Raw genomic sequence first — 12,706 nt, 5'->3', positions numbered from 1 at the left:
ATTAATAGAACTCCTTTGTTTTAATTAAAAATTGTTTCTCCATTTGAAAAACTTTTTAAAATGACTCTCGATTTTAAAAGACTAAGAATCTTTGGTTGTAAGTGTTATGTTCTTACTCATAAAAATGATAAACTATCCCCAAAAGCCATTGAATGTGTTTTCTTAGGTTATAGAGAAAATAAAAAAAATATATTAATATTTTGATCTAATAAATAACAAACTCTCTTGAAAATAAAAATGGGTTTGATAGAGAACCTAAAGAAGAAATTGATTACTCATTCTATATGATCTATTACCAAGACATGATGAGTCTAACTCTATTGACAACGACTTTAGTATTGAGCATCCGATTGTTGATAAGGTTACTGATCAACATGAAAATTTGAATGAAAATGTATCAAATGATACACGTGTATACTAGATGGGGTGAAGGTAATCATCCATGTGCCCTTGACAAGTTCTGTCAAAACATACCTTTAGAACAATCCCAAACTAGGAAATCAAATCGTATATCTAGTGTTCCAAGTAGATTTGTATCATATGACTCATTTTTCCCAAACTTTAGAGCATGTTTGATAATTCTTCACTCTTATTATGAATCATCTCATTATAATGATGTCAAACAATACCTTCATTGGAATGATGCGATGGAATTTGAACTTAATGCTCTTAAAAAAGTCAAAACATGGGAATTAGTTGATCCTCTTAGGCAATAAACCTATAGGTTGTAGATAAGTGTTTAAAGGCAAAACCAAAAGTGACAAATCATTAGAAATATATAAAGCAAAGTTAGCTGTCAGAGGGTATGCTCAAGAATATAGAATAGATTATGAGGAAACATTTACTCCAGTAGTAAGAATGACTAGTGTTAGAGCTCTCATTGCTATTGCCTCTATTAAAAAATGGCCTATTTTTCAATTACATGCTAAAAATGCATTTTTAAATGGAGAACTTGGTGAGAAAGTCTACATGGAACCTCCTCCAGAGGTTAATTTAAATGAAAAAATTTTAAAACTTAAAAAGGCTTTGTATGGTCTTAAACAAGACCCTAAGGCTTGGTATGATAAATTTAGTAATGTTTTGATTAATTTAGGATTTATCTCTTGTTATATTGATATTGCACTCTTTGTCAAGAAAACATGTACTACAATTATGATTTTTCTTTATATGTTGATGATATGATCATCACAGAAAATGACAAAGAATGTGTTATATGTCTGACTTAGGTTTCTTGAGATACTTCTTAGGAATTGAGGTTGCCTACTCCCCTAAAGGATATATTCTCTCTCAAATGAAATTAGCTACTAACATATGTGCTAAGTCAGGAGTTTCAGATGAGAAGGTGAGGACCCTAGAAGTCATAAATGTTAAATTAAAACTTGAAGATGGTGTATTGTTTGAAGATCCTACTCCGTATCATCAATTAATTTGATCTCCTACTTACCTCTTTGTCACCCGACCTGATATCGTTCATATTGTTCATGCGGCCAATCAGTTTTAGCATGCCCCTACTACAATGCACATGATGGCATTTATGAGGATTATATGATACATTAAAAACATCATTTTGAAAGGGCTTTTCTTATCATCTTCATCATCTTTTGATTTAACTGCTTATACTGATGCTGAATGGAGTGGCAACCCAAATGATAGAATCTTAACTACTAGTTTTTGTATTTTTTTTAGGAGATAAGTTGATTTTTTGAAGGTGTAAGAAATAACAAAAAGTATTTTTATCCTCAACTGAAGTCGAATATCGTGCAATGGATTCAACAACAATGGAGATTGTGTGGCTTAAAAGTTTTCTCAATGATATGGGTATCATTATCTCAACACCATCAAAGATGTGTTGTGACAATAAGTGCAATTTATATTGCAAGCAATCACACCTTCCATGACTTTTGTTTATGCACCTGAGTGTTTGTCTATCTTCTTTGTAATTGTCCATTATTGGAATTGTATGTGCTTTACACTTTTGTTATTTATAATTCCGCATACTTCATTACATAAGAGCATTGTGGCTCTGATACCATGTAATGAAACAAGCGAACAACAAAAATAAATGTGCACAAGCACATAGACACTAGTCCACTAAGAGACAATACACAGGCACTACACAAGCACAAAATGCATACCAGAGTTTCAAAGAACTTAACAAGAACACAAGAATTAAAAAAAAGTATTTGTATTGATCACAAATATGCTTAGCAAAAGCATAGACTACACGGTGGGCAAACAACCCCATTATATACAAGTAATGGGCCTTGAGAAGCTCCAATGGGTCATAAATATGTTCCCAACGACCATAGAGCCCTTAAACATACAAAAAGACAGAAATAAAATAAATAAAATTAAAGGTATAAAAGATAAAAATGTCCCTAATGGATAATACCAATTACACAAGTAAAATGACCAAAATTCTCCTTATGGGCAATACAAATTACATAACAGAAATAAAATTATATACATATATAACTATATAGATATATATATTTTAACATGGGCTGATATAAAAAACACTTTTTCTCCAACGTCTTGCATTGAGATTGTTATCCCAACATGCTACATCATCATGTTATGAAAGAAATTAGAGCATGTATGCCCAAATACACAACATCAAGCAAAAAAAAAACTCACCAACAAGCATGGTGAGGATTTAGTTTTTGTTCATTCTAATCTTTGATTACCTTTCGCAAACCAATGAGTATAAGTATTGTTTTTCAATTGCTCTCTTAGTTATTTCATTTAAATATACATAATTAGGTGTTTAGCATTTTCAAATTTTAATTTGTACTGCAGACAATTTTGTAATGCAAACAAAGATCATCCAAATTTTGGAATATAAACCCACCCTTAACATGGACTTAATTGATCATATTCTTCCTTCTTTTGATGGAATATGAAGCTGATGAAGAAGTAGAAAATTAATGATCCGTTTTTTAGCTCATCATCATATACATTGTGTATGATATACTTTTGGTATGCAGTTATGCATTGTTTACTTCTTTTGTTAGTATAATTTACTTCTTTTATACTTGACTCGTTTGATTGCTTCATATTTTCTAATTCACTTAGCATAAATTTAATTGGGTTGTGTTATTTTTTATTGATTAGAATTTAGGAATAGCAATTGTAAATTGTAAATTGTAAATTGATTTATTGCATTAATTTATGCATGATGAATTAATGATAAATTGACTTTGTTTTATTTCATTAGTGTTAACTGTTAAATATAAATATATAACCGCATTATATATATATATATACCCTACCCGCACTCGAGTTTTTTTTAAAGTGTCGCATCACCGCACCTACACTTGTGACATAGATGAACACATGGTCCAATGTTATAGATGCCAAAACATCCCCTAACCCCATCCACCACCAACAAAAGAGGAAAGAAAAAGCCAAAAACAAGAACTGATAATCAGGAGTTCGGAAAAGAAAGGCAAAAGCTATGATGCCCATTGAGCCTGAGGCCAACTATCTCATCAATCATCGCCAAAAGGGGACAGGCATAAAAATGCTAACCCAAACTTTGAGTTGGCCCAAAGCCAACACAAGTAATGTGGGTCAGGTTTTTTTCCATGAAGGGCGGGGAAATCACCCTCAGGATTGGAGACCTAGTCGCACTAGCTCAGCCTACCATACTTACAATCACCTTGCCGACAGTATAAACCCGTGGCACACCCCTTGCCCCCAGGGAGTCACCCGGCTTCGACTTAGCAAGGGTTTATCCCTTGCCTTCATTAATGCAAGGGGTTTGACACTCATGGGAATGGAACCCTGACCACCCATCTAGTGGCTGTGATCTACAGGCTTGATTTTATAAGGACCAGCTTTTGAATCATCTGATTATGATGCACAAACAAGATTTTCTAAAGCTTTAAAATGAATGACTTATAATCTTCATAAATATTCAAGCATCCAAAAATTGTATTTTTCATAGAAAAAATACATGATCCAACAGTTGATTCCTAGCGAATTCACCATGCCAAACATGTCTACATGGTTGGATTTGCAAAAGAAGTGTTGGAAATGCCCAGTTCACGCAGTAGTTCTCATACTTTTAGTGACTATATATATATATAGAGAGAGAGAGAGAGAGGGGCAGCTGCCTACTCAAATCTGTGCCTACCGCAATCATACATGGGATTTCCAAGGGTTTTTTCAATTTTTTCTCAAATCTGCCTGTACAGATGTGTCCTGCATTCTTGAATTTATAGGAATCGACTCTTGGGTCATCCAATTCCGACATGTGGGTAGGTTTTTATAAGGTTTGAAAATCAACGGTTCCAAATTTTCAAAAATATTCAAGGCTTAAAAAATATCACGTTTTTTATCAAAAAAAAAAAAAGATCCAAGTGTCGTTTCCAAGCAATCAACCACAACAAACACATCTGCAAGGTGAGATTTGAAAAACACCCAAAAAACACCATTTACTCATGGTAGTCTCTCTCTCTCTCTCTCTCTCTCTCTCTCTCTCTCTCTCTCTCTCTCTCTCTCTCTCTCTCTCTCTCTCTCTATATATATATATATATATATATATATATATATATATATGTATTTTCTCAGTGAGGGTTTTTCTCGAAAAGATTTTCAAAAGTTGATTTTCTCGGGAAAATCTCAAGAGTTTAAAAATATTGAAAATACATGAAATAATAAATATATATAGGCATTTTTTGGTGAGGGTTTTTTCACTGAGATTTTCAAATTTTGGTTTTATCGGGAGCTTAAAAATATTGAATATCAGCGACATCAGTAACAGTGATATATATATATATATATATATATATATATATATATATATATATATATATATATTCATCTCTTCCACAAGCTAAATTATGAGCATAACCACCCTACTGTTCTGAATGGTACACTACCACCAAGTAATGGAGAGTTGCAGAAAACTAGCACATTCTATGTACAGATCAGGTGATACCTATACTGAAATGAATAAGAAAGCTAAGTTAAAAAAAAATTCTGATTTCTGAAGAATGAGATTGTCAATCAATTGCTTGTAACAAATTGGTTCATCTTCAAATAGGAAACCCTTCCCAGTAGTGTTTTCATTTTAAAAAAAGAAAGAAAATCCAGTAGTTTTATGTATAAAGTATAAACGTGCACATATTTCATTGAGTTGACGTTTTAGTATGCACATGGCTGAACTTGTGACATAGATAGTTACACATCCTTATATACATGGAGACAGTCATCCCACTATAGCATACCAGGGTCTTCAAGCATTTGGTAACCTGACACGGGATCCAGCAACCGTAACCATGGTAAACATGTCTCACATTTGTACTGGGAGCATCAACATCAATGACAGAAGGGGAACATTTTCATAGCTAGGTACAAGCAAACACAATCAGGCATGTTATATGATTTTGGATGTAAGAAGTGCATTCACATCCTGTAACAATCCATGTGCGCTTACACAAAAATATTATAATTTATCCAAGGCCCTTATACAAGAAAAGTTTAGATGACCTTGCCAAAATAGTTAACAAATTTATTGTAGAAGAAAACTTTAATTGTCCTATTCAAATATGTATAGATATATGCCTGGTGTAACTAATTGCATAACCTTCTCACTCGCATTCAGGAATATGTGCATTCTCAGCTATAGGTAGGTGATAGCCAAGAACGAACCATATAGATTAACCACAATAAACCAGAGTTGCCACTGTGGTTCATACTTTTATATTGCCTGAAAACTCAAAACTCAATAAATGCATTTTTAGTTTTTAAAGAATTTAAAGAATAGCTTGTAACAAGACATTAAACATAAAGAAACGTATTAATGATTATCCAAATGCAATATGAACAGAACAAACAGAAAACCTTCCGAAAGTACAAGAAATCAATTGACCATTGAGGAGAGTACAAAACAGAGGGGTCTTCACCTTGGTTGGCCCTGAAGCATTGCCCTTATAAACGTCTTTGCTGATTGAGTGTAACAAAATTTGTCGTGCCCAATCAGGTGGATCCTTGTTCAGAGCATCATATACACACCTTCGAATCCTGGTTCCCACATTTGTCGGAAGTTTTTTCACAGGCTCCAAAAGTTGAGCCCATTCTGGAAGATTACCACTGTTACTCACTACCTTTTCACATGCACCATCCACATCTATGTCTTTACACTCCACCACACCAATAATATCTTCATTTTCCCCATAAGAAACTTGCCTTTCAGCCTCTGCAAGAAACTGAAAACGTACAAATTAGTTTGAATTCGTTTCATCACATAATGGTTAAAATGTTCACAAAATTTTATCAATAGATCATAGGAGTTACTTCTTATGTTATTGTTCAAAACCACGCTAAAATTAAAATGATATAGACCTGCTAAACTGACTAATTAAAAGCTTATCTAAACTCGGTTCATTAAGCCAACAATCTAAGCCAAACATTAAGTGCTATAAATAATCATATATAGATACATATATATATATATATATGTGTGTGTGTGTGTGTGTGTTTGTATACAAGTATTCTTTAGAAAAATTCCAAAAAGCTTAACCTACAATATAGACTTGAAAGCTGCAAGTTTGACTTTCTATTACTCTTGCATCTTTTGCTTTCAAATTATCTTAGGCTATAAAACAAGTTTCCAGATAAATGTCAATGAGACAGTCATCTTGGTTTCCTTTGCATAATGCTACTTTCTTTTTGTAAAAAGTAAGGTGATATAGTCAGGTGCTACTGTTATCTAGGCTAAAAACGAGTACTTAGATCGAGTAAAATGTCAAATAGTAATTCATCTTGGTTTCCTTTGCATAATGCTGCTTACTTTGACGTCTTACTCATTCATGTATTTTTTCAAGAGTATTATAAAAGCCAGTCAAAATTTTCTCTTGCTTACTGAGCTCAACACTGAGCCAGAACTACGATGCAATCTCGTGAATAAAACCAAACCAAGCTAGAGCATATATTGCTAAGCTCAAGACAAACTGAAACCTGAGCTCTAGCTCGATATTTTTCAAAACAAGAAAGCATGAACAGCTTAAAATTTTTGGCTCAGCTTTGCTCATTTACACCCCTCATCACGGCACTACCTTTACTCAAATGAAGGAATAAACTGCCCTTAGATAAACAAAGAAAGAAATTTTCAAGAAAGAACCAAATTACATGACTTATAACACATGAGAATGGATGGTGAGCACTTTTAAGTCAAAGAAGAATTTCAAAAATCCTACCAATGCATCTGCTTCCATGCCAGCCAACCCAGCAAGTGCGCCCGTCAGTATCCCACCATCTCCTCGTAAGCAGCGCAGAACTTTTGCACTATCACGGCTGGAAATCTCTCCAGACTCATGTGTACCATCCATTGCCAAGACAGCTAAAACATATCTCCTAGCTAGCTCTGGCCAAGTTAATTCATTAATAGGGAGCACATCAGTTTTTGGTTTTTTCAAAGAGATTAGAAATTCTGAATCCCTTTTCCTTCCTCGCTTTGATCTCGGCTCCCCAGCATCAGCACTAGGATCTAAAATTGTTGTAACCTTGGACTGCAATTCACCAACTAGTAATTTCAACAGTGCAGTATGTGCTCTTGCCAAAGCTACACCAGTACACCTGCCATAGGTACCAGAAGCAACTCGAGCTTGTGCAGCTTCCTTCATAACTCCTGTTTCTATCTGAATGAAAGTATGAAGATTCTCCTTGTGAACAAATGCATCAAATTCATTTTCAGGTGATAAGGAGTGGAAGCTCAGATTATTAATTTTACTTTTCAAACTTAGTTCCCTATATTCTTGAATTTCCTTCTCCAATTTCTCAAGGAAGTTAGGCTCATCAGGCCATGGATCGATAAGCTCCTCTTCAAGTTCTTCAAATGACAAAGGTCCATTCATACCCAAAATCTCATGAAAACGCCCCAGAAATTCCCATATCTATTTTAAAAAGACAGAAACTTATCATTAGACTAGAAAAGGAGAAGAGAAGAAGAATAACAAAGCATTCAATCCAACACATAGCTTCTTTCACATAATAGACACAAACTAATAAAAACAAACCTGAATAATGTCGCCTACCAACTCTAAGGGAAGCTTTGTACTCAAAGGCCTGCCAGGAGGAGGACTTGTCCCCTTAACTTCATTTTCTACAATTGAGTCTTGCATTCTAGATCTCTTCAGACTCCGATGCAGTTCATCTGAGGCACTTTCTATCTCACCTTGAGTTCCAGCCTTCCGCTTGGCCAGAAGAAACCCAGTTCCAACTGTTCTTGGGACTGTAGGTGAACTTCTCTGGGAAAGAAGAACATAGTCAGAACATGCATGAACTCCAGGTGAGTGCTCTAGCAGTTCTTGAACAAATTCCACATCCAAACCAAACCTATCCAGGTCTAACCATGTCTCCAGTTCTTCGCAAGATGTCTTGAGACCACATTCATTTTGAATTGCAGGTGGAATGTGTTTAGGACCATTAGCACTGCAGAACCTTCTTAAAGTTTCAACATTTCCTTCCATTCTCGCATTAGTGGGTTCTGATAATGATAAAGACAGTCCCCTGATATCATGGACATCATGATTACAGCAAAACCGTAGCACACCTAACTGCTTGAAGATTTCACAGCATGCATCAACAAGTGTTTGAGACACCATGCTCCACACAGAAGAAGAAGACCGTCCTTCCACAAAGAACTCACCAATTTCATCCTTATAACATGCACTCTGGTGCAACCCTTCTGTAGATTCTGAAATCGAAGAACCATCAGGCTGACAGCTGTTTCCTGGATCTGATAAAAGAACATGTTGTAAGGTATATTCACCATGAGAAAAAGACTCGCTGGGATTTAACAGAAGCATCTGAATGGTTTCATCTTGATCATAATCCATCTCAAAAGAAGATTCTTCAACATCTAATTTCTCATTGTTATCAACTATTTCCACATTCATGTGCGAAAGAACCGTTACTGCATCTGGCGGGGAGATTACAGAGCATGGACATCTTCTGACTTTGAAAATTGGTCCAAAATCACCTCCATCGGTAATCATACATGTAAAAAGTGACCCCGTGATCCTATCATGCCAACTAGATTCATAGCCAATAGGCCAGATCTGGTTAGCACAGTGATATAATGGCCGGCAGTCAATTTTACCGAGATGATGAATAAAGAAGTCCTCATACTGAATTGGAAAATCAATCTGGAAATGTAGAGACAAAAGGAAATGCAGTCAATTCAGGGAATTGTTAGCGTATTCAGTCTCTGAAACATTTTTTATATATTTTTTTTGTGTGGATAATCAAAGTGGAAAAGAGAAGGCCGTAATGTGACAATAAATATTATGCTCAAACAGTTTGCAAAGAAATTCTATAATGTGAAGTTAGAAAAATAAATACAAACTATGCAAAAGGATCACCCCATTGATAAGACAAGTAATGAAATTTAGGAAAATAAGTACTCACGTTAAGGTTGGAAGTGCGCGAACCATTCTGCTCTGCAGTAGCTTCTATTTCACTTCCATCATACTTGGCATGACACACATTAGGCTCTTCCATTTCGATATCAGAAGAAATCTCCCCACTGCTGCTTCTTGTGATATCTTGACTCTCCATACAACTATTTGTGGTCACTGAATCCTGATCAGAACATTTTAATTTTGTTGGTTCCCACCTTTTCTTGTTCAAAGAAGGCAGTCGTTTCTGAATGGAAACAGACCCATTTCCGAAATCTCCACCTGACTTGAGCCCAAGATAGCTGGCAACTTCATTCATCGACTCAAATGTCCTACCTTCCGGAGCACAATAAACTGCAGGGGCTTCCGAATCAAATGAACTTTGCTTGAATTCGACCCTCCAACCTTCCCCTAGAACACCATGGTTCTTCGAAACATAATCGTCCAAGGCTTTTAGCATAACATCCTGCTTCGACCTACTCAATGACCTAAGCTTACCTCTACCTTTTAGTTTTTCCTTAGGTGCGATATTTGAAACCACATTTTCCAAACTGCCTCTATCCTTTGTTGATTCTTCATTGGACCTTTCATCCAAAACACTTAATTTCTTACAGAAATCCGCTGCTCCTGAAATTTTCCTATTCGCTAAATCGTAACCATTGCTCATACAATCCATTTTCGAGGACCACCGCGAGAAAAAATCATCATTCGACGTTTGGTTTCTACAATGCATACAAAGATGTCAAAGTGGTGTCTAAAACTTTGTGTGTGCCTACTTTACCAACAACATAAACAACCAAGACAAACAAGCATATCTAGAAACCCAAAAAGATGAATTCTGCAATTACTAAACTCACCAAATTTTGTTCTAGCAACAGAAACCATACATCTAAGCCCGCACCATCGACCCCAAGAAAAAGAGGGGGGAAAAGGATAAAATTACAAAGGGAAAAGATGGGTACCTCGACTTAGAAGTTGGGGTATCTTCACCGCCACCGCTCTCATCAGCGTCGCTCTCGCTCTCGTTCGGAGGCAAAGCATTAATGTCCAACAACCTAACTCCGCCACTGCCGCCGCTCTTCTTTCGTTCCCCGCTAGCGCTCACCGCCCCCAGACTCCACCGGAGGCTCCCACCCCCGCCCTCCTCGCACTCGCAGCATACCCAGTCGTCCAGCTCAACAGCCCGCCGCTGCCGCATCCTGAGGCAGCTCAAATGAAACCCCCGCTCGCAACCGTCGCAGACCATCGTGCTCCCCTTCGTCTCTGGCCGCCCACACGAGCCGCAGGCGAGAACCTGCCCCACCCCAGGCTCGCCAGGGTGCTCGGCGGGGGCCCCCGTCGCCGGGGCCACGTTCTCGTGGAGCCGCTTCACAACGGTGTAGGCGTCAGAAGGGACGCTCTCCGGCATCTCGTTCAGATCGATGCAGAGGAAGACCCCACCGGCTCTTTCCCGAATCTCGTCCTTCCCTTCCATCTTGGTGGTCGCCGGAATTCCTACTTCCGGCCAACCACCGAGATCCTCTCCATACTGCCAGAAAAAACACCAAGATCTCAGAGAGAGAGAGAGAGGTCCTTCTTCCTCGTTCCAATTTAGAGAGAGAGGTCCTTCTTCCTTGTTCCAATTTAGAGAGAGAGATGGGGAAATGGTGGGAGTTGGGGAGAGAGAGAGAGTTGCTTTTGTATTTTTGTTGGGTCGAGTGAAGGGAAAGGAAAAGGTGTTGAACGGGGGAGAGACGAATGGGGAAATAAAAATCGGGACACAAGAAAGCTTTTACTGTTATAATTGTTGAATATATAATATATAATATAATAACCAAAATCCCCTCCAGCCTTCTCTTCTCCCTCTTTCGTCGAGCCAAAAATGACTTGATTTTGTGGTGGATGGGGCCATTACCAAATGGCAACCAAGATGCAGGACAGGACTGTTGGTCAATGACATGCCTGTTCCTTCCTTCTCTATCAAGTGTCATACTCATACATCTCTAGTTTTGGATGTCTATAGAGAGTAGTTTGTTTATCCAGGCTAATGACTGATTTTTTTTTTTCTGAGAAGAGAAAGCTGGGGGATTGAGATTTGAGACCCCCCTTCAATGTAATAATATAATAGAAATTGCTTCACCAGAGCTTTTCCTCCCTTACATGCTGATGCTGATATAAAATTATTGGTTAATTAGACCTTTTGAGCTCTCATGAAGGATCAAATTTACTTGATTAGTTTCAATATCTAAACTGCATGTTGGTGCTTACATTGTTAAAATATGTTTAATGTGCATGCAACGAATCTTGTTGAGGATTTCATGTCATTGGAGTAGTCATTTCTTCGTGAACGTGTTTTATAAGCACTTTTCTTGCATACACACTAGCATCTACAAAGTTTACACGTATTTGCATCTATATACATTCAGCAGAGATCGTTTCAACTCGTTCTTGCTCGGAAATAAACTCAGGAAGCCAAATAGGTTTTTAGTTCAGCTTGGCTCGTATAAGCCTGTTAAGTAGCGATAAATATGTTTTAGATATATTTTACATCATATAGTATATCATAAAATTAAACATATGATTAAAGTATATGGTTTTTAAGCAATGGGTTTAGAGATAAAATCTTGGCACTTTCAACTCATAAACAATGTGTTTCTCATAGACCTATTTCTTCTGACTTTGAAATAATGTAATTTTTTATGAAAACAAGCCAGTTTTTGCTCAATTCTTTTAGCTCACGCTCATTATGCGCTTTAAACTCGGCTCTTTTCACCACCAAATTGTACTAACATTTTAAGTTTGGTTCATTCTGCTCAGTTACCAGCCCTAACTACCGTCTTGATTTTGTTAGTATAAGCTGCATTCATCTTTTTGGTTTGCTTCTCTCTCTTTATATATATATATATATATATATAGAGAGAGAGAGAGAGAAGGAAGGAGGACCCTCTAACAAAAAAATGTCCAAAATATACAACCAATGAGGATTGGATGGCTCCCTTTCTTCAATGCTTAAGAATCTCATCAATCAAACTTCATATATTTATTTGTTATATTTTATTTAGTAAGAAATATGCTTTACATGGAGACTTTATGACATATAGACATATTTTTTGAAACATAAAAAATAGAACTCACAATGCATTTAAAACTTTACGATACAAAGTATTGTGGGTCGTTGATTTTTAGCACTTTAAAAAACACATCTAAACATCAAAAATTCATAATCCAAAACATGTTCACTAAATGAATAATAAAAATACAATATGTAAAGTTTGATCGGTGAAAAACTCGATTGTTAGAGAAGGAATACCATCGATTGC

General features: G+C 36.5%; 1 protein-coding gene across 1 annotated transcript in view; it reads right to left on the bottom strand.

Moving 5' to 3' along the window:
* Positions 1 to 11,114, bottom strand: part of LOC149812896 (methyl-CpG-binding domain-containing protein 9-like) — a 54,571-nt gene extending 43,457 nt beyond the window's left edge. Inside the window, exons 1-5 of the mRNA XM_089991975.1 lie at positions 10,370 to 11,114; positions 9,418 to 10,129; positions 8,025 to 9,155; positions 7,206 to 7,901; positions 5,913 to 6,215 (exon numbers count right to left, since the gene is read on the bottom strand). Of these exons, the coding sequence (XP_089848101.1) occupies positions 5,913 to 6,215; positions 7,206 to 7,901; positions 8,025 to 9,155; positions 9,418 to 10,129; positions 10,370 to 10,881 (3,354 nt within the window). The 5' untranslated portion in view covers positions 10,882 to 11,114. The remainder of the gene's footprint in view (positions 1 to 5,912; positions 6,216 to 7,205; positions 7,902 to 8,024; positions 9,156 to 9,417; positions 10,130 to 10,369) is intronic.
* Positions 11,115 to 12,706: the final 1,592 nt, after the last annotated feature.

This window comes from Nuphar pumila, chromosome 16 (genome assembly GCF_984573655.1).
Source record: "Nuphar pumila chromosome 16, dmNupPumi1.hap1.1, whole genome shotgun sequence".
Classification (NCBI taxonomy): domain Eukaryota; kingdom Viridiplantae; phylum Streptophyta; class Magnoliopsida; order Nymphaeales; family Nymphaeaceae; genus Nuphar; species Nuphar pumila.
This window is presented reverse-complemented; position numbering and strand designations above follow the sequence as displayed.